This window comes from Hyla sarda, chromosome 1 (assembly GCF_029499605.1).
Source record: "Hyla sarda isolate aHylSar1 chromosome 1, aHylSar1.hap1, whole genome shotgun sequence".
NCBI classification, from domain to species: domain Eukaryota; kingdom Metazoa; phylum Chordata; class Amphibia; order Anura; family Hylidae; genus Hyla; species Hyla sarda.
Window position 1 is genome coordinate 127,112,487 of NC_079189.1, and position 23,654 is coordinate 127,136,140.

The 23,654-nt window shown below is 39.5% G+C and overlaps 1 protein-coding gene across 1 annotated transcript in view; it reads right to left on the bottom strand.

The window, feature by feature from the left end:
- The window catches only part of ANXA10 (annexin A10), an 88,044-nt gene that overhangs the window by 22,504 nt on the left and 41,886 nt on the right, over positions 1-23,654 (bottom strand). Inside the window, exons 6-9 of the mRNA XM_056551716.1 lie at positions 20,411-20,464; positions 16,682-16,775; positions 12,302-12,397; positions 3,337-3,395 (exon numbers count right to left, since the gene is read on the bottom strand). Of these exons, the coding sequence (XP_056407691.1) occupies positions 3,337-3,395; positions 12,302-12,397; positions 16,682-16,775; positions 20,411-20,464 (303 nt within the window). The remainder of the gene's footprint in view (positions 1-3,336; positions 3,396-12,301; positions 12,398-16,681; positions 16,776-20,410; positions 20,465-23,654) is intronic.

Here is a 23,654-nt window from a genome sequence, read left to right on the forward strand (position 1 = left end):
CGTGGCATTCAAAGTGTTCCCTAGCCCACAGGCTTGTCTATTGGATGTTGTACTCAGGCTTGCTGCTCAGCACTATGCATTGGTCCCTTACCACAATACGGTGCAATGCTTTGCACCTTGGCATTGACCACCAATGTCATCATCCAGCCCTGCATAGGCTCACACTGACCCTAGGTTTTATCTCCTGTGACCTGACAACTGGGAAATTCTAGCAACCAGTGGCACTATATGTGCTCAGTAGCACCGCTATGCACAGCAGCCTGCCAAACATCATGGTAACGAGAAAATAGCCATTCCTGCCTATTGTTGACATTCCTACCCCCCACCCCCCCCCCTTACATATACTGAACTTTACCAAATAGACCCTTCTATACAAAGAACTGGCAAAATATTTTGAAAACCAGTTATACACAGTGATGACTACATACATACTGTGACTGGATTGTTCAGCTTGGTTAGATAGTTTATACTGGTTTATTCATTTATTGTAACAATTGCACCTTGCCAGGTTTCCAGGGCTGTGCTCTGGCCACTCAGGAGCAGCAATTGCAGGGCCACTGGGATCCGGCCTTAGCAACCGCTCCCTCCTGAGCTGGTCTTTAGAAGACATCAGTCTGCTGTTGGACTTGGCTTGTGATTACAGCTCATACATGTCTCCATTCTGTTTGCTTTGCCTTATATGTTTCTCTGACCTCCTGCCTGTTTATTGACTATTCTTTTGCCTGCCGTTTGTGTTTTGTAGTCCATCTGATTTGACCTCTGTTTGTATTTATCTTCCCTCAAGCCTAGTATATTGGTACTTTGAGCTTTCCTGGTTTGATCTGGCCTGTCTCACATCACTTTGTTAGTCTATCTGTTTTCTGGTCTATACTTTGGTGAACCCTTTGTGTCCTGACTTGATCACTGACCTCTTTACTGTATTTTTAATTATTTAGACTTGTGATGCTTCTGACAGCTCCAAGTTATGGAATCGCCATTTAGGGCAATTACATAAGTAGGCGGAAACAATGGATCTGGGTGAGAGCAGGGGTGCACTGTTTTCTGCCCATATGTGACATTTATTGACTCAAACTATCTTTTTAAGATCTGGGACTTTTATCCACAGTAAGATTTTTATAGTTCTGTTTTCCTCTCTCTCATTTTAAGTCTCATTGTAAAAACATAATGCCATCTGTGATATAGTCTGATTCATGCTGCCTGCTATAGAAGCACTGAAATCCTGGGTGTATCATACAACAGCCTCAGTATTGTTGGTTGCTTGAATGCAAACTCGTTGTTAGAGGAATTTTTTTATGATATCAGAATATATAAAATGGATTCTGGATCGAATGTCAGGCACATGAGGCCCCTCTATGCCTGCAATGTTTAGGTGGCTTTTTAAGACTGGGTTCACACTTCCTTTCTGACATCCATTAAATGTATACTTCAGGAAAAGTTCCTGACATAATCATTAGATGGATGCTGTGATGGATGCCTAACAATGGTTTCTGTCACCCATAAACTAATAAAGGATTATGAAAAGGTCATCCTCGAAACACTAAAAGTGTACCTATCGTCAACAAAAACTTTTTATATATATATATATATATATATATATATATATATATATATATATAATATTTGTAATATACATTGGTTAAAAATTGTGTTTATTTTTGGGTGAAAAAATGCTTCCCCTGCAGCTATTGCCTGTGTTTCTCTATGAGGAGTCCAAATACAGGAAGTGAGGGTAGCACAAGAAGGGATGTGTGTAGACTCCTGGCTTGTCGATCATCCTGATGCATGAGCCAGAAACATGTTATAGAGCCTCAGTTCACACTGTCCTGCTTTTTCTTGGTGCACAGAGCCCTGCTTGTCCACCCACACTTCCTGTACTTGGTCTCCTCATAGAGACACACAGGCAATAGCTGTAGGGACAAAAATATACAAATTTTTTAACCAATGTATATTACAAATATACATATAATGGTATTATCTACATTATATAAAACGTTTTTGTTGACGACGGGTACACTTTAAATCCATGCTGTTTCCTAATGACTACTGCATCCATATGTTTTCAATAGAATTACAATAAAAAGAACTTTTAATAGACTTTCTAGCACAGGACATTTTCCTGTTTGTATAGACAAGATATCCGCACTAGTGAAGTATCTATGTGCCCTGCGCAGTTGCGTACAAGTGGGCAGCTGACTGGACTTTCTTGTGTTATAAACTAATAGGGGATCATTGATTAGATATATTATAGGCTTTTCTTGACAAATCCAATAAACAGGGGCCATTATCGTCTCTGGGTAATGTTGTGCAAACATTTAATACATCTATCACATAAAGGTTTTTGTGGCATCTGTTTACAGTATACATAATGTAAAGCTTGATAATGTTTTCAATAAAGACTTGCCTGGATGTAAGGATGTCATACAGAGGCATCCATTACCTTTAGGTAAAAATGGTATCTGTGTAGCAGATATTTGTCTACTATGCTATTCCATACTTTATTTTTTTGCAGTATATTGTTGTATAACAGTCAGATGGAGGCCAAAAGACAACTCTAGTAATGTATTTTAATGTTTTAATTAAATTTTTTGCTTGATTTTAGCATATTAGGTTTGATCATACAATCATTCCACTGAACTGCACTATGTCATAGCCATTATAGTGTAACAGGTTTGGACTTATAGGTGAACAGTATGTATTAACCACTTCATAACAGATCTCTAGTTTTCTGACTTGTGAGTGAACAACTTTAGGTTGTCATTTTTCCAAAAGTACCTTGTATAGCTGCAACTGTTGAACTGTATGCATTAGAACAGTTTAACACCAGGTGGCAGCAAAGTCCATATAAATAGTATTGCAGTAAGGGAATTTTATTAATAGATTTACATGCATTTTAACTTGTAGAATAAATACAGAAATCTGTTATCTTTTGCCTTGTATCTGTTCAGAACAAGGGATTTTTTTAATCAAAATATCATTTTACAGCAAATGCATTGTAGAAATGAAGTGGAGGAGCCCAGTTGTTAGATATATTATTTTAAAGCAGTTTTGACATTGTAAAATATTTTTTACTATCTGGTAAAAGCATCTAGTTGATCTCTATTGTAGTTTTCATCCATAGTGAGACCCTGTTATTGAGACATCACGCTATCAGCTCCATTTAATGGCCTTTCACTTCAGTTAAGGTTGTCTTCAAATTTGCCCAATGTACCCAAATAATGGTTCTCTTAATATTTTACCCAACCCAGAACACCTCTGAACTAGGTTGTGTTGTTTGCCCCTTAACATTTATAAAGATGGCATATACTTTACAATGTATAATAAAGAATACCCACTTACGTGAATAGCACAGTACAACCTGTATGCAAAATAGGAAGGCTTGTCTCTAACACAGGACACTGGGAAATACAAAAATATTAAAGATAGATGGTTAGTTGTATTATCAAGACAAGTTCTTGTCTGTAGAAAAAAATGACAATTAATCTACTGTTACACATATTCCACGCATGTGTAGCTCCAGAGTTTGCCCTATACCCTGGCATACAATTACAGTAGACGGTTTACAGCATCAACAAGCACTGTATGTAGTCATTGTGTAAGTCCTAAGTATGCCCTGCATTACATCACTTTCTGCACAAAGATGCCAATAGCATCATGCAGTGTGTTCAAAAAGTTTTCAGACCCTTTCACTTTTTTCTAATTTTTTTTATCTTATGGCTTTGTGCTACAAAATAAAAAAAATAATTGAGTTTCCTTCCCTCATTCTACACTAAATACATCATGATGAGAATGTGAACATTACATTTTTTTTTTTTACAAATGTATTAAGAAATTGGCGTAATTACAGTATTTAGAACTTTTACTCTGTACTTAGTTGAGGGCCGTTGAGGATGATGCCACAAGGTTTCCATCTCTGGATTTGGGGATTTTCTAAAATTGTCCTCTGCAGATCCTCTGCAGCTTTGTTAGGTTAGATGGGGACCATCTGTGGACAGTCATATTCAGGTCTCTCAAGAGAAGTTCATGGCTGCGGCTGGACACTCATGGACATTCATAATGTTGTCCCTAATCCACCTCTGTGCTTAGGGTCATTGTCGTGTTGGAAGGTGAACTCAGTTCTGCCAAGTCTGAGGTCCAGAGTACTCTGGATCTGGTTTTTATTATAGCACTCCAATTTGTTTTTCTGTGCCCATATCATGCACATTCATCATCACTAGTTCTACAGGGTGATCTGTTTTATTCCAGCACAGCTGCATCCATGCAGCTTTTTTAGGTTAGATGGGGACCATCTGTGGACAGTCATATTCAGGTCTCTCCGGAGAAGTTCACAGCTGCGGCTTGACACTCATGGACATTCATAGTGTTGTCCCTAATCCACCTCTGTGCTTAGGGTCATTGTCGTGTTGGAAGGTGAACTCAGTTCGGCCAAGTCTGAGGTCCAGAGTACTCTGGATCAGGTTTTTATTAAAGCACTCCAATTTGTTTTTCCGTGCCCATATCATGCACATTCATCATCACTAGTTCTACAGGGTGATCTGTTTTATTCCAGCACAGCTGCATCCATGCATTTTATTTCTGGGTCATGTGATCACCAGTCTGACAGACAAAAAAAATCACAGAGTGCTTAACATATGAGAAGAAGTGGCCAGTCCTGGGTCAGCTGACTTTCTGTAAACTACTATCAGACAGCTCTCTCCTAGCTCTATCTGTATACTACTGCTGCTTTATAGTAGTTATATATCTCCTGTAATGCTGTGTTCACACATTCCTTTTTTGGAGTTTTTTTTTTTTCTTCAGTTTTTGACTAGAAAAAAATTGTTTTCCACTGGAGTACCCACTTTAACATAAAATGTGAAAACGCAAAAGTGTATGTATATAGTTGACTGCTATTATTGGGTGTGAATATTGTATCTTAAAGATACCCCTTAGCAGATAGTTAATGCTTACTGCAAAGAATAAGAAGAGTTATCAGAGTAATAAATACTACCTTGACTTTGGCCTACTACCTTTTATCAAAGGCCATATAAAAAGTGATTATCTAAAATGCTCCTTTTTCCCTAGAGCAGTGCCATGAAGTAGTCTTCCTGGGTTGTGCCCTATAAATATAGATACAGAATGTTCACACCTGCAAAGGTGATATAGCAGCTATGCCGAAGTGTTGTTTTCTTCCCTGTGCAGCTAAATGCCCAAAGGAGAATTGTTTTTTTGTATCATCTATGTGTTAGGAATGCTTTTTAATTACAGTTGCGGTATATGGAGGTTGCTATGTATCTTACTTGTCACCTTTCTCAAAAAGCAGAAGGAATAGATTGAAATGTTCACACAAATCTTTTTCCATGGTAACAATATAGACAACAACTGACCCAACAAATATGATTTGTAGAAACAGAAGCAGGAGCTCCTATGCACAATGACATTTTATAGTAATGCATTCTGCCTCAAGCAACTTGCTGAATAACAAAGAGTATTATCCTAAGAGGAAATTGCATTGATATAAATTAATCTTCTGTATGGGTATACAGCATTAGTCGTAGTGAAGTGTGAAAGCTTTGGCATACTGTATAAATTAATCCCAATTTATTTTTAGAGTTCTATTATATGTTATAAATGGAGTTAAGCGAGCCAAGACCAGCAAACCTGGTCTCGCTCAGAACTTTGGGTTAAAGGGGCTTCCTAATCATTAAAACTCAGCTTGAGCAAACATGACGTTTTGTTGCCTGAATAAATAGATGAAGTATTAGGAACACTGAGATGATGTTAGGGTAGCCCAGCATACCTTGCAGCTAGCAGCATGATCACATGACCCCAGGTTAGTTAATCATTGCTTGCATTATGTGATATACAGCTCCCAGGCCAATCAGGAGACAGCATATGGATAGATTTAAGAGGCTGATTAAACCCTATCCACTGCATCTAGGAGAAAAAGCTGAGAGAGAGTACAGAGGAACTACTGATCTCAAAAAACTTCAAAAATCCAACAGAAAGCAAGCTGAGCAAAGCATAAAGCAGTGGACTGACCTCAGTGACCTGTCACCTGCATTGCTGTGTCCAATTGGTCCACTACACATTCCAGCAGTCTGACTGGAGAAGAAGCCTATAAAAGCTATCACATGACAATAGAAAACAAGCTGAGCAAAGCAGTGGGCTGACCTCACACAGTCACCTGTTAACTGCATTACAGGTATTTTGTGGGTTTAATAAAACATATAGCATTTCTACCTGGGTTTAACAGAAATATACATATGAAAAGCATTGAGAATGAACGTGCAATATGCATTTTAGGCCAAGTTTTTTCCAATTTTTTTCTAGGTTTGATCTAACAAATAGCATTTCTACTTGTGTTCAACATAAATCCGCTGTAAAAGCTTTGAGATGAAAGGTGATTGACAGTTTTTCTGCCACCTACTTGGTGAGTGCCAAATCACCCCATAAATATAAAAATAACCTCCAAATCTTTTTCAATTAAAAAAAAAGGCTCTTAAAGGAATGGTTGGCAGAGGAAGGGGTAATGGAAAATGCCATGTCATCTGTCAAAATGCTTGTTGGTAGCAGTAGCACCTCTGAGGGCACCACCCATTTGCCCAGGTCCAGTGCAGGTAGCAGCAGCCCGGTTCTGATGTTATTAGTAGTAGACGTTGAACCAGGTGTCAGTGGATTCCACTTACAGTTCCACAGCATTGTGGAATTGTCAGGGGTCCATTCTCTGCTTCCCAATAAGTCAATTCTCCATTCCCTCTGCCAGCTATACCCCTACAATAGACATGAGCGGCAGCAGCATCTTCACATTGAAATACGTGATGACAACATTTTTGCATCCTATATTTCACCCTGATATAATTAATCACCAAAGGGATGTACGCCACCAACTGAACAACCAGGTTAGTGCATACCTAGACTGTTCCCTTTCTCTGATAGATACGATGAGACCAGATGCTATGGACTTCTGGATCACCAGATTAGACCATTGGCTAGAACTTTCCCAGTTAGCTATAGGTGTTCTGCCTTGTCCACCCTCTAATGTAGCATAAGAGAATTGTTCAGCATGCAAGGAGTTGTAACACCTAAGGAAACAAGATTGGCTGCCAGCAATGTGGAAAACCCACGTTTGTTAAAATGAATCAGGCATGGATCATTAAGAAATGTAAAATGCCTGTGCCAGATGCTACTGATTAGACAGTACTACCACCACCCCTGCGGTCTGCTGGCTACTACACCTCCCACCAGTCTACTACTGCCTGCTGTTCTTTCTACTGGCTACTTCAACTCCCACCAGTCCACCACTGTCTGCTGTCCTGTCCACTGGCTACTACAACTCCGACCAATCCGCCACTGACCGCTGTCCTTTCCACTGGCTAATACCATTCCCACCAGTCCACCACTGCCTGCTTTTTGCTGGCTACTACAACTTCAACCAGTCCACTACTGCCTGCTGTCCTGTCCGCTGGCTGCTACAACTCCCAGCAGTCCACCACTGCTTTTTGCTGGCTACTACAACCAGTTTACTACAGACTGTTCTCTGCTGGCAACAATAACCAGTCCACAATTACGCTTGCTGCTGCTAATACCAGCCAAGCCTACACATACACAACCCATGATCCCAAAAGGGATAATTTTTTTGGCTTTTCAAACAAAAGCTATTTCTTTTACACTATTTTGGACACCAATCCTGTTGCAACTCTCAAAAGGGAGAACAGTTGGGAAGAACCATGGCAACTGAAAACTTGTTGCTACTTTCAAAAAGGGAGAATTTTTTTCTTTCGACACATCCATGTGCATTTAACACCAGTAGTAGGCATCTGCCAACAACCAGGGATATTTTATGCACCTTTTTTTTAGTTGATAATGCAGTGTGTTTTTAAACAAGCTGTTAGTTACCATGGGTTACCACATGTCGCCATAGCTTTGGCATTAACTTAGCCATAAAAAAACAATTTAAAACTACTTTAATACATTCCAATGTGACCCTTGCAGTATTATACAGGACTTTAGAGCTATTTGGCAGTTTTATACATATGTTTTGAGGCTTATTGCAACATATAATTTTTCAAAAATTTCAGCAAGCCAGACGAGCCAAACTTTTAAAAATTTGCTCAAATCTAGCTATAAATTTGTCTGTTTCACCTTTTAAATACTGAAAATTATATTAGTTAAAGGGGTTATGTGACAAAAGAAAAATGTGTTACAGAAAGTCAGAGTGCCTTATCTACTTACTAGAAAAAAAGAAGGAAAGAGCGCTCCATAGCGTAATACCGCAAGGTAGGGGATCCACAGGTAAAATAGGAAATGCCCTTACCATGAGCGGTTGTGTAAACTCACACACAACAGTGGTCAGAGTGAGTGAGAGACAAGTCCAGTCTGCAGCCTTCCCATCCAAGCGAGACAATGGCAGGATAAGACTTCAAGGTGTGATGGGATTCAATGGGGCTGAGCAGGAGCAGACACATCAGGTAAGGTGGAGGATGACTTTATTAAAACAATGCTACGCGTTTCACCGCAGGTGCGGCTTCATCATGCCTGATGAAGCCGCACCTGCGGTAAAACGCGTAGCATTGTTTTAATAAAGTCATCCTCCACCTTACCTGACGTGTCTGCTACTGCTCAGCGCCATTGAATCCCATAACACCTTGAAGTCTTATCCTGCCATTATCTACTTACTGACTGCCCACAGACCATAAACTAGAGCCAGTCCACAAGTGGCTCTGCAAGGATGTTCCTAAACATCTTTGTATGGTCTTCAGTGATGCGAAAATCATGCAAGAAAGAAAAGCTAGTGGTCCGCAAGGACAGTTTATTGCACGTCTGATCGCTGTACACAAATTAGAAGATTTATTATGTTCTTTGCTCCATATTTCTGTCTAAATTGGTGGTATTTTTTTATTTTCTTCAGCAGTAAGTGTCAAGAAACTTCTTTACTAATTTATCTGGGGCTAATATTTCAGCTATAAAAAAAGTATTGAAAATGTTATGTTAAAATGCACTCTCCTTAGGTCTTTTATGACCTTATGCGTCATATGAGGGTTATAATATGTGAGATAAAAATATATAAAGAGTAAAGTAATTAAATAAGTAAAGTAAAAATAAAAAAATGACCAAAACCACAACTTCCTGCTCCTATGTGAAAAATTACACAAAAATAACATCACTGTTGCATAGTATGAAAATAATACATTTTATTAAATATTCAAGTTAAAGGTATCTCAATGCAGAGTAGCTATCAATACAAATGAATAGAAAGTACAAAAATGATAAAGGCCTTTACATAATCAGTAGGGACTCATTAGGGTTATAGGTTGTACTTGATGGACTTTGGTCTTTTTTCAACCTTATGAACTATGTTACTATGTTACTATAATGCCATGATTTGGCTAATTATGAACTGACTAGGCTATAATTGAATTTTAAGGCCTGCACACTTTTGCCCCAATACAAAACAGTGTGGAGCTGTAAGACCGTACCTGACTGCTTGTAAGGACAGACAAAAGTCATTACCAAATCGCCCAGTATAAAGGGCAAAATCATGTAAAGTGCAAAATACAAGTTTACTAATATAAAGATACATTAAAATAAACAGTTTCACAGAAAAAAAAATTGAATAACTGTATAGCTTTTAATTCCAAATGCACATAAATATGCACAAAAATGTGTCTTGTGACCTGCCTTAGCTAGTGTTCTGGCAGTCTGTGTGTCAAGCCATTACCCAGAAGCACTAAGCATGGGAGATCTAGGCACCATCAGAGTAACAACAGTGAAAGATTGGGTAGGTAAGTGTCCTATATTTTTTATTACTTGTTAAATGGTCAGTCTCATTAAAACTAATTTGTGCTATTGAATTCCTTATGGTAAATAAAAAATATTTCTAATATACTTTGTTTAAAAAAATGAAGTATTTTAATTGTGCTTAAAAAAGCTCAAGAGCACATTTCCCTCCATCTTATACACACACTTTGGACCGAAGCCCAAACACAGGAAGTGCAGCCTGGAGTGCTGAGGAGGGTGTGTCCAACCAACAGCATATGACAGTTAAGTGTGAGAGAAGCTATGATTGGATGAGGCTGGACACACCCCCCTCAACACTCCAGGCTGCACTTTCTGTGTTTAGAATTCTTTTTGTGCTCTTAGGTTTTTTAAGCACAAATAAAACATAGAACACTTCATTTATTTTAAACAAAGTATATTATAAATATTTTGTATTTACCATAAGGAGTACAATAGCAAAAAATTTTTTAATCAGAGTTACCGTTTAAGCACCCGGAATCATTTAACCCCTTAAGGACCACGGGTTTTTCCATTTTTGCACTTTAGTTTTTTCCTCTTCACCTTTTAAAAATCATAACCATTTCAATCTTGCACCTAAAAATCCATTTGATGGCTTATTTTTTGCGCCACCAATTCTACTTTGCAGTGACATCAATCATTTTACCCAAAAATCTAAGGTGAAATGGAAAAAAAATCATTGTGCGTCGAAATTGAAGAAAAAACGCTATTTTGTAAATTTTGGGGGCTTCCGTTTCTGCGCAGTAAATTTTTATGTAAAAATGACACCTTATCTTTTTTCTGTAGGTCCATATGATTAAAATGATACCCTACTTCTATAGGTTTGATTTTGTCGTACTTCTGGAAAAAATCATAACTACATGCAGGAAAATGTATACGTTTAAAATTGTCATCTTCTGACCTCTATAACTTTTTTATTATACTGCGTATGGGCCGGTATGAGGGCTAATTTTTTGAACCGTGATCTGAAGTTTTTAGCGGTACTATTTTTGTATTGATCGGAATTTTTATTCATTTTTTTCATGATATAAAAAGTGACCAAAAATATGCTATTGTGGACTTTGGAAATTTTTGGCGCGTACGTTATTGACCATGCGGTTTAGGTAATGGTATATTTTTATCGTTTGGACATTTACACATGCGGGGATACCATATATGTTTACATTTATTTTTATTTACATGTTTATTTTTCATGGGAAAAGGGGGGGTGATTTGGACTTTTATTAGGGAAAGAGTTAAATGACATTTATTAACTTTTTTTTTGCAGTGTTATAGCTCCCATAGGGGGCTACAACACTGCACGCACTGATATTTTACACTGTTCACTGCAAAGCCATAGCTTTGCATTGATCAGTGTTATTGGCAGTCGATTGCTCAAGCCGACATCTCAGGCTTGGAACAATCAATCGCCGAAGGGACGCACCGGAGGAAGGTAAGAGGACCTCCGCTCGCGTCCCAGCTGATCACAGGTGCCGATCTGCCCCACTGAGCAGCCGGGAAGTTTTTACTTTCGTATTAGATGCGGCATTCAACTTTGAATGCCGCATCTAAAGGGTTAATAGCGCACGTCACCGCGATCGCTGACGCACGCTATTAGCCCCGGGTCCCAGCTTCAGATACATGCAGGGACCGACCCGATATGACACGGGGTCACCGAGTGACCCCGCGTTATATTGTGGGAGCCGGCCAAGGATGTAAATATACGTCCTTGGTCGTTAAGAGGTAATATATATATATACACACACACATATATATATATATATATATATATATATATATATATATATCTTCATTTATTGCATTACAGCTGTATAGATTTTCATGTTCTATCTATATACTCATGTTTCATCTATATCTTTGTGCTAGCAGTGTGCTGCTGTATTCTCCAGTTGTTGTATATTTAGCCCAGCAGCCTGCACCTGCAAGCCAGGTTTTTACAATAGTTTGGAATTAATAGTGCTGGCCAACTTTATTCTTTGGTTGTATTACACATACGGGGGAGTGGCTACCTCCATGTTGGCTCCTGCACCCCACCCACCTCTATTAGGTGTATATAAGGTGCCTTGGATGTTTCAGACCTTGCATGCCTGCCGTACTGTTCACACAGAGGCATATTCACAGTGTAGGGTCCTTCCCAGAATGAGGTCACCTTACCGTGGTGGGACGGTCCACGCTATTTGGCGCCAAATTTGCAAGCTAAGTACCTCATAATTTCATAGTTTCATATCTTCATTTATTGCATTACAGCTGTATAGCTTTTCATGTTCTATCTATATACTCATGTTTTATCTATATACTCATGTTTCATCTATATCTCTGTGCTAGCAGTGTGCTGCTGTATTCTCCTGTTGCTATATATATATATATATATATATATATATATATTTTTTTTTTTTTTTTTTTTTTTTTTTTCATTTCACCTTACAGTCCTTTTAGGAATACTAACTGTAAACTGCTATAGTAAACTGGCATTAAAAGTTTATCAAACACATGAAATATAATACATTTTCCTATTTTTTTGTCTACTTACCTATTGCCAAGAGAAGCTGCTGAAAGTATCCATCATAACATTCTTCAATTGCTGCTGCTATGTCTTGTCCAGAAACATTTTGGAATTCCTGAAAAACTTTAAACAAGAAACATCACTTTTAACATTTTGTAATAGATACAGTTCAAATGTTTTTTCCAATGTAATTTCTAAATAACAGCCTACTTTAGTAAAGTACCAAAATAACTAAAATGCTGCAGCAACTAACAGTGAGTCTTTAGAAAACCCTTCCTGCAATTTATAAATGGCCTGTCCTGGGGAAGCTGGCCAAAAATTTTTTGGAGTAAAGTTTGCTTACAGTTGGTGCCTGTTTGTGCCAAATTAACTAAATTCCAAAACTTAAAACCAACCATGAGCAAAATATAACAATTGCCTGATGTTTGAACTATGTTCGGTATTTCTAAGAAATTTCGAATCTGTTTTTCTTTGTAAGTATACACCACAGAGTTTCTTGTATTATACTGTGATATTACACTGCCTTATTATTTGTGATCTTATAGCTACAACAGTAGTTTTCGCTTGCTTTACCATTGACCACAGCTTTATACTGAATTATCCATTAGTGTATGTTTACAAAACCCTGGATCTTGCCACAAGACCTCCAAGGTAATATTTTCTGAAATATTACCTGTATCACGAGACACACCAGAGAGGCAGAGGGAGATTAGGGAGGTAAAAAAGTGTCTCAGAAGCTAGTGTAGGAAGGAGGGGTTTGGGTTCATGGAGAACTGCGCTGACTTCACTGTTGGTTACCGGCTCTACCGTAGGGACGGGCTGCACCTCAATGGGGAGGGTGCAGCTGTGCTTGGGAAGAAGATGGCTAGAAGGGTGGAGGAGTGTTTAAACTAGGGACTGGGAGGGAGGGAACCTACAACGTAGAGGGGGAAGATAGTATAGATAGAGAAGGGAAACTTATTAATGTACCTAGGGGGGACAGCGGAGGATAGAATAGTTAATAAGGATAGGCTTCATAGGAAGAAAACACCTGACTAATGCCAGAAGTCTGTCCAATAAAACAGAGGAACTGGAGAGGTTGATGTCTGAGGAAAATTATGACATATATAGTGGGTATAACAGAGACTTGGTTGAAAGCTGTGACTGGGCGGTCAACATACAGGGTTATAGTCTATTCAGGAAGAATCGGGCAAAACAAAAAGGGGGAGGAGTTTGTTTTTATGTGAAATTGAGCCTGAAGGCCACACTGCGGGAGGATATATGGGAGGGAAACGATAATGTGCAGTCATTATGGGTAGAAATATATGGAAATAAAAAATGAAAAATTCTGATAGGGGTTTGCTATAAGCCACCAAACATAATGGAAGAGGCAGAAGATCAATTACTGTGGAAAATAAACAAGGAAGCAAATCAGAATGACAGAATGAGGTGATAATAATGGGGGACTTTATCCTGATATAAACTGGGAGACTGAGACCTGTGAATCTCATAAAGGAAACAGGTTTCTGAGCTAAAGACAATTATCTGTCCCAAATGGTGCAGGGCCCGACCAGAGGGGGTGCCCTACTGGATTTAATATTACCCAACAGACCTGACAGAGTAACTAATGTGCAAGTAGATGGATACCTAGGAAATAGTGATCATAATATAATACTTTATAACTTGTTCTTCAATAAAGGAATCTCTCGAGGGGCCACAAAAACAATGAACTTTAGGAAGGCAAAGTTTGATCAACACAGAGAAGCCCTTAACAATATAAATTGGGATAATGTCCTCAAAAACAAGAATACTGACACTAAATGGGAGACATTTAAAAATATCTTAAATGGGAACTATCAGATACAAAAACATTTGATATGTTGTAAAGCATGCAAAATCAATAGGTTTTGCAATTGCTTTTATTAGAAAGTTTTTAGTATTTCATACTGAAAAAAAAACAGTCAAACTGCCCCCCCCCCCGCTGCTTGAACACTTACTAGTCCTGCTGCGTCCATGCGTCATCACCTATGTCATGGACACACTTCCTTGATTGACAGCTGTAAGAGCAGGGTTCACAGCTGGAGGAAAAATCCTCCCACTGTCAGCTTGTGTGCCACTACTGTCAGTGAAGACAAGCTGGAAGTTGTAGTTTTGCTAATTCTAGGGGAAATGTGAGCAGACAGCATACTGATGGAGGGGGCGGAGACCTGCACAGTGAGGCCATGCCCCCTCCCTTTGAGAGGAATTCAGATTAGTGAGCTAAATTAAAAGTGTAATAAAAAAATAAATAAAGGTGCTAGACACATAAAAATTAGATGTACATGGTCAGGATTAGAATAAAATAATAACATTACAATAACATTAGGTCTATAGGGACAGAATCTATAGGGATCTATTCTGATTGCCAAATTTGGAGTCGGGAAGGAATTTTTACCTTGAGTATGAGGGTTTTTTGCCTTCCTCTGGTATAACTTAGTAGGGACTCATTAGGGATATAGGTTGAACTTGATGGACTCTGGTCTTTTTTCAACCTCATGAACTATGAAGTATGCAACTATGTAACAAGAGGGTTCAAAAGTGCTTCCCCCATTACCACTTAAAAAGGGCTCTCAGAGGCTACTTTTCTGTAGTGTGTCTGTTGGTGAGAGATCACTGAATGCTACACATGCTATAAGATGCACTCAAAACATTTTTTTTATTTGGCAGAGGGAGCACATCATTGGACCGAAAGAAACCGGATGATAGTTTTTAATAATTTTTTACCATCTAGGCTGTTCTGACCAAGCTTTTGGAAGGTGTCGGAACCAGTGTTTTTTTGAGGGTTGCTGGCACATTTATCATGAATTGAGCATTTATGGCAAGCCAGCTTCAGCAACCTACAACTGTTTGAATGGAGTTGTGGTCAAAATGGGCATTGCTGCTTTATTTAAATTCTATCATATAGCCTCATGCCTCTGTACCTTCCTCTCTCTTTGTGGTAATCACACCATATGCATTGGGAACCCGTGAGCACCACTGTATTAGTATTTGAGCCTTTAAATTTGTATGGTTGGCCATTTTTCTTATGCAAAATGTAATGCATAATAGAAATTTGTAAAGTGAAGTGAAGAACATTTTAAACATATCACATATGTGAGATTTTGCATATAAATCCTTCATTAGGAAGCATGATACATCCCTAGTCCTAGTATACTGAGCCTGGCCTATGCAAATAACTTTCTGCTTGCTTCGGCAATGTAAGAAGTTTTTCTTTTGTTCTGTGCGCCTGTGTGGAACTGACTTAAGGGGGTAATCCACTGGCCAGAGTTCGGAACTAAATGTTCTGAACGTAGTTTTTCTAACTTAAAGGGGTACTCCACTGGCCAGCGTTCGCAACTTAATGTTCTGAACGTAGTTTTCACACTGCAGGGGTCGGCCACGCCCCTCGTGATGTCACGGCGGTGCCCCTCAATGCAAGTCTATGGGAGGGGACGAGATGACCGTCATGCCCCCTCCCATAGACTTGCATTGAGGGGGCATGGCCGTGACATCACGAGGGGCGTGGCTGACCCCTGCAGCGTGAAAACAGCAGTCAGAACATTAAAGCGTACCTGTCAGATTCAATAATTTTTATATATATATATATATATATATATATATATATATATATATATATATATCATTATCGGTACCTAATCCTGATCATGTACATCTAATTTTTATGTGTCTAGCACCTTTATTTATTTTTTTATTACACTTTTAATTTAGCTCACTAGTCTGAATTCCTCTCAAAGGGAGGGTGTGTGGCCTCACTGTGCAGGTCTCCGCCCCCTCCCCCAGTATGCTGTCTGCTCACATCTCCCCTAGCATTAACAAAACTACAACTCCCTGCTTGTCCTCACTGACAGCAGCGGGAGACAAGCTGACAGTGGGAGTATTTTTCCACCATCTCTGAGCCCTGCGCTCACAGCTGTCAATCAAGGAAGTGTGTCCATGACATAGGTGATGACTCATGGACACAGCAGGACTAGTATGTGTCCAAGCAGGCAGGGGGGCTAGTTGTCTGACTGGCTATTTCAGTATGAAATACTGAAAATTTTCTAATGAAAGCAATTGCAAAACCTATTGGTTTTGCATGATTTACAACATATCAAATGTTTTTGTATCTGACAGTGCCCATTTAAGTTCCAAATGCTGGCCAGTGAAGTACCCCTTTAAGGAGTTAGTCAATACACGTGCAGCATGGGAGCTTTCAAGTCACTGGACAATCTACATCATATGATGACATTAATCATTCGTAACTGCTCCTGTTTATAGAACATCAGATCTACCTTATATTAAAGTTTAGCATTTCTGATGCTCAGTTCTGGTTACTTCATTCATCTAACAAAATAGTGTTTGTTTATGCAACCTTACTCAAGACATTCAATAACAACAAAGGAACATTACCCATCCATAACTGCTGATGGCTTTTATTACACAAGATCATTTGCATCATATTTTTGTGCTCCGCTGTTCTTCTTTGACATGCTTCCCACAGAACCTATAACATAACAAGATACATTATTAACTTTACTTTGTTCAGCAGGAGAGCCTTTAAACAGTAGTACATAAATCCATGTTAAATACTAACAAAAAGAGATGCTCCTCTTGGAACATGGTCTCCTAAAGGAGTGGTCGTCTCGAAAAAGAAGGTTACTATATCTGGTAAAGTGGCGTAGCTATAGAGGTTGCAAGGGTCGCAATCGTGACCGGGCCCGGAAGCCCGGGGGGGGGGGGGGGGGCCCTGACACTTCCCTTTACTATGCTGCAGCCAGGGCCGGACAAGATATCGGGCACACCGGGCATTTGCCCGGTGGGACCGGGCCGTCCAGTGGGCTGTCTGCCTCAATGCAATGTTTAAAAACTTAATTTTTTCCCCCTTAAGTTTGCGGCGGCTCTTACCCCTCCTCCTGCTGCAGCGGATTGGCTGCTGGAGGCAAACGTGTGCCGCGCAGGCACGAACGTCTTCTTGCTCCTGGCGCCGAGGAAGAAGTGGAGGCTGGCAAGCAGATGGGAGCTGGTGCTCCCTATCTGCCTCTGACCCCAACATCCACGGCAGCATATTCCTGGTGGCCGGCAGGGGGGGGGGGTTGCCTTCCGTCTATGTAGGGGCCCCCAGCAGTGCCCCCCTCCAAACTAAAACCCATAGAAACCCAGCACCCCAACCCCAACCTCCCGCATTCCCGGTAGCACGGGACTCTGCTTTGGCCTACCCAGGGCACTAAAGCTTCCGTGCGGCCTGATGCCTCCGACGCTGGATTCCCAGGACCGGATTACCCTGAACTCACGGCGTATGCAGGTGAGGAGGCCAAGGACCGGGGGGGGGGAGGGATCATGTGAATGTATGATGTTTGCATGTATGTGTTATGTGAGGTGTGTGTGTATGATGTGTGTATATGTATGTTTTATGTGTGAGTACATGTATCATGTGTGTTTGTATTATTGCGTTTGTGTATGTATGTTGTGTGTATGTATATGTATGATGTGTGTAGAATGTGTGTATGTATGTAATGTATGTATGTATGTAGTTGTAAGCGCGATGTATATATGCATGGGGGGATTCTGGGTCTGGAGGCAGCGTGTGTATGAATGATATGTGTGTATGTACAGAATGTATGATGTATGAATGATAGATGTTGTGTAAGAAAGATGTATGTATGTATGATGTGTGTAAGCTAGAAGAATATATGTATGAGGTGTGGACATGTATTATGTTGGGGGATCTGGAGGCGGCAGGTGTATGTATGATATGTGTTTATGTATGATGTATTTGTATGTATGATGTGTATGTATTATGCATGTGTGGTGGGCCAGAAGCGGCGTGTGTATGAATGATGTGTGTATGTACTGTATGTATGATGTATGAATGATGTGTGTAAGCAAGATGTATATGTATGATGTGTGGAGATGTGTGTAAGGTAGAAGGATGTATGTATGATGTGTGGAGATGAATTATGCAGAGAGATCTGGAGGCGGCGGGTGTATGTATGATGTATGTGTATGTATGATGTGTGTGTATGTATGTATAATGCATGTATTTGGGGGGTCCAGAGGTGACGTGTGTATGAATGATGTGTGTATGTACTGTATGTATAATGTATGTATGAATAATGTGTGTATGAATGATAGATGTGTGTAAGCAAGATGTATGTATGTATGATGTGTGGGAGGGTACAGCGTATAGCATGGTTATTTTTGAGGGTTTATATTCAGGGGCACAGTATGTGGCAGTATTATATTTAAGAGGTACAGTGTGTGGCAGTATTATATTCAGGGTGAACAGTGGGTGGCTGTATTATATGCAGGAGGTACAGTGGATGGTAGTTTTATATTCAGAGGGTACAGTGTGTGGCAGTATTATATTTAAGAGGTACAGTGTGTGGCAGTATTATATTCAGGGGGTACAGTGGGTGGCAATATTATATTTAAGAGGTACAGTGTGTGGCAGTATTATATTCAGGGGGTACAGTGGGTGGCAGTATTATATGCAGGAGATACAGTGGATGGTAGTTTTATATTCAGGGGGTGCAGTGGGTGGCAGTATCATATTCAAGGAGTACAGTGGATGGTAGTTTTATATTCAAGGGGTACAGTAGGCGGCAGTATTATATTCAAGGAGTACAGTGGATGGTAGTTTTATATTCCGGGGGTACAGTAGGCGGCAGTATTATATTCAAGGAGTACAGTGGATGGTAGTTTTATATTCAGGGGGTACAGTAGGTGGCAGTATTATATTCAAGGAGTACAGTGGATGGCAGTTTTATATTCAGGGGGTACAGTAGGCGGCAGTATTATATTCAAGGAGTACAGTGGATGGTAGTTTTATATTCAGGGGGTACAGTAGGTGGCAGTATTATATTCAAGGAGTACAGTGGATACAGTGGGTGGTCCAGGATTGGGGAAGAGGGTCGTTAGGTGGTAGGGGGCCCAGGGCAATTTTTTGCACCGGAGCCCCGTGGTTTCTAGCTACGCCCCTGATCTGGTATACAGTAATATTTTAAAAAGCTACCACTTTGAGAAGGCCACCCCATTCTACACTAGATTAGTATGTGATAGATTATTGATTCCTTTATATTCTACCATCTTCTATGAGAAGATCCCCCTTCTGGAAGACAACTTTTCACTTAATTTTTGAATAGTTGTTTCTAAGTTAGTTCACCGTACAAGCAAGTTGAAAATCTATCATCAAAAAATCTGATCTGATTTAGGAGTGATTCAATCACAGAGACAGTGTTTTGGCAAAGATTTACTGTATATCTCTCTTTATAGAAACAAACTCTGAGGCCTTATGCTGAGGTCATGTTTACTTCACATTCACCATTTTTCAGAGGATCTCACTGTGTACTCTCTCTAGGAACATTCCTGGTTGGTTTACCAGCAAGCACTCATGTGAGCACATAGCTGTCCTGCACTATACCGATCTGACTTAAAGGGGTACTCCAGTGGAAAACATTTTTTTTTTTAACTCAACTGATGCTAGAAAGTGATACAAATTTGTAATATTACTTATATTTAACAATCTTAATCCTTACAGTACTTATCAGATGCTGTATGCTCCAGAAGAAGTTCAGTTGTTATATTCAGTCTGCCCACAGTGCTCTCTGCTGACACCTCTGTCCATGTCAGGAACTGAGCAGGATAGTTTTGCTATGGGGATTTGCTCCTACTCTGGACAGTTCCTCACATGGACAGAGGTGTCAGCAGAAAGCCCTGTGGTCAGACTGAATATAACAACTCAACTTCCTCTGGAGCATATAGCAGCTGATAAGTACTGGAAGGATTAATATTTTTTAATAGAAGTAATTTACAAATCTGTTTAACTTTCTGGAACCATTTGATTTGAATTTTTTTCCCCCACCGGAGTACCCCTTTAAGGCACTTTTACTTCAGTGAGGTTACATTATTCTTTTAATGACACAATGAAACACTGATATACTGATGTCAAGATTTATTATTTGGGTTTCATTTTATTGTATTGTGAGAAAAAAATCACCTAGAAACCATTAACAAACTTCGGATGACACATTAGTATTAGCACAGCAACTAAAATTAATGTGGAAACAATTCACAACATTTCAAACTGTTTAAATGATACATTTCTGAATAAAATAATCAGCTAAATATCTTTTCACATACCATAGCATCCTGAGCTGCCATTCCAGGATCGGCATATCCTTCCTCTCTTACTGCCTATGCAGAGATAACATAAATGTGTCAATGTTATGTGATACAATTCGGATACATCAAATGATAAAAATGAGTTTTAATTTGTATGTTAACTCAGTAGTCAAGCATCTACCGTATTTTTCGCCGTATAAGACGCACTTTTTCTTCCCCAAAACTGGAGGGAAAAGTAGGTGCATCTTATACGGTGAATACACCCACCTATCGCGGCGGTCCCTGCGGCCATCAACGGCCGGGACCCGCGGCTAATACAGGACATCACCGATCGCGGTGATGCCCTGTATTAACCCTTCAGACGCGGCGATCAAAGCTGACCGCCGTGTCTGAAGGGAAAGTGACACTAATTCGGCTGGTCAGTCGGGCTGTTCGGGACCACCGCGGTGAAATCGGGACACCGGGAGGGACCTTACCTGCCTCCTCGGTGTCTGCTCCGTGCCGGGATCCCCTCCATGGCCGGCGCTCTCCTTCGACTTCATCACGTCGTCGTGCACGCCATCCCGTCATCCAATAGGAGCGGCCTGCATAGCGACGTCATGACGGCGGCGGAGAGCGTGGATCCCGGGGAGAAAGACGTCCGGAGCGTCGGGGACACCACGGCGACAGCGATGCAGCGGTGACGGGTCCGAAGTGGCAGGGACACATGAGTATTACCTCCTATAGTCCAGTGGTCTTCAACCTGCGGAGCCTCCAGATGTTGCGAAACTACAACTCCCAGCATGCCCGGACAGCCAACGGCTGTCCGGGCATGCTGGGAGTTGTAGTTTTGCAACATCTGGAGGTCCACAGGTTGAAGATCACTGTTGGGTTCAGAATATTTTTTTTTCTAGATTTTGCACCTTTAAAATTGGGTGCGTCTTATATGCCGGTGCGTCCTATAGGGCGAAAAATACGGTAAAAGAAATGAGGACAAATCTGTGGAGGTATTGTCACAACTCGGTTGAGGACTGTAAGAGAAGAATGCAAAATGACATCTATATGGTGCTGTCAGCTTTCCAAGAGATGGGTCTAAAGCGTCACATGCACAGATAGCCATTGCAGTGTAAGTCTTTGTTGTTTAAAAGTCTTAAATAATAACAAATATTTTTTTGTTTCAGGTGCAACTCACCCTTCTGCAGATTAATTGACACAATATTAAAGAACATACAAAAATAAGAGTATACAGGAAAAAGCATCAAACACTTTACCTTCAATGTGTGGGTAGTGCAAGTCATGTCCAACAAAAGGACAAATTACAGAAAGCGATAAAAAAGGTAGTGGGAACTGTTACAAAAAGTATAATATACACTATTGTATATCCATGACAAAAATTAAAATATAACATTTACTTTCTCTCCAATTTTTATTCATTGATTTATTTATTTTCTGCAGTTTAGTATTACTATAACAAAACGCATAATCTACATATTCAGGGAATAAAAGAGACATATCGTTCATTATAAATTTTACAACAAATGTTAAAACAACTGAGCAATAAGAGTATATAAGAATCCTTGAGATAGTTAATACAAATCACAACAGTAATGAAAACAATCGGGGTAGGTAGGATGCTCTAGATATCAGGGACATACCAGCCCTAATTACATACTGTTTATATCTCTATACATACTGTTTATACCTCTATCGTTAACTCCTCACAATATTAAACATACAATGATGATAACTCACCCATGATGATGATGCTAGCCCACATCTTGCCCCGATGTACATTTGGTCACCGCTTTCTCAAAAGCGTCCCTTGAGAAAGCGGTGACGAAACGTACGTCGGGGCAAAGGTGAATTACTTTCAGGAGATCTGCCCCACAATTGTTTAGGACTTTCTTTTTTTTTCTCCTATCTATCTCATATTTGTAATAGTGTTACCTTCCAATCATGTCTATTTATGTCTGCTTATACAATTAAATAAAATGATGCATTTTTTAAGCAGTAGTAATGCTCAATAGCTTTGCCTAAAGTTGTACAATATTTCTATGGAGCCTGTCTTCAGTGAATGTGAGACAGCAGGGATAAACAGCGCTTATCTCAGGGATTTGTATACTCTTATAGCTCAGTTGTTTTATTATTCACGTTTGCTGTAAAATTAATAATAAACAATATATCTCATATTCTCTGAAGATGTAGATTATGCGTTTTGTTCTAGTAGTGCTTCCGCTGGATAACCCTTTTAGGCTAGGTTCACGCTCTAGATTTTAGAGTGTAATTCAGTTTAGAAATTAGGCTAAATTTCCATAAGGGAGGAGAAGTATAAGTCCTTCCTTTATATGTCCTATTCCTTTTTGAATACATTTCTGGCTTTGACTCAAAACTGCCAGAAAAAATAAAAACAAGTGTAAACTTAGCCTTACGCTCAGAAAATCTGGTGCAGCAGAGTCCCATTGCTGTCAATGGGATTCCGCTGCACAGTGCACACTATGGAATTCTTTCCAAGTGGAATTCATTGCAAACTAGGGGGACTGATTCCATTGGTGCAGACCACTCTTGGAAATGTTGGCCAGAATTTTTCCTGCTAGAGATTCCGTAGTGTGAACCTAGCCTAGGTTAGATAGTCCTGAAAATTCCATTCTGTAAGATTCTGCATTCTTCATGATTTTTCAATTAATTTTTTCTCTATATGTTGTAATAAAAATAAGAATAATCTTAGCAGTGTAAAATGTTCTGTTTTACACGAATTCTAATTAAAAGGCATTATCCCAAGGGGAGAACCCTCTGCACATCACAAACTTTGAAAAATATTTTAACCTTGAGTAAGTTAAAGGAGGAAAATAACATTCAAAATACACTTGATCTATTTCCGTAACTAGTGGGAATTATAAATGTAATCATTTTGCTAGCAAATGTAACAATGAAAAAAGTTCACTTCCTATACTACTTAAGAAGCTTTTTTTTTTGTTACAGTATCTTACTTTTAAATAGTGAGTTGGAATACATAGTGTAGCTACTAGAATGTAGTTCTAAGGTAATAGCAGCAAAGGATTCCCTCTACATAGTGTGTCAAAACATGCAGCAATGTGACATAGCTGTAATGTTTTTGGACTTTACTGTCACTTCTATTGCACACATAAAGAATGATGTCCTTCACTGCCTTGATCTTTTTATTTATTTATTTTTTAAGTGTGATGCTTTTTGGGTCTAAACTATAGACATTAAAGAACATCTGTACTGCATGAATTTTACATATTTCTGTGCCTGGGCGGCAAAA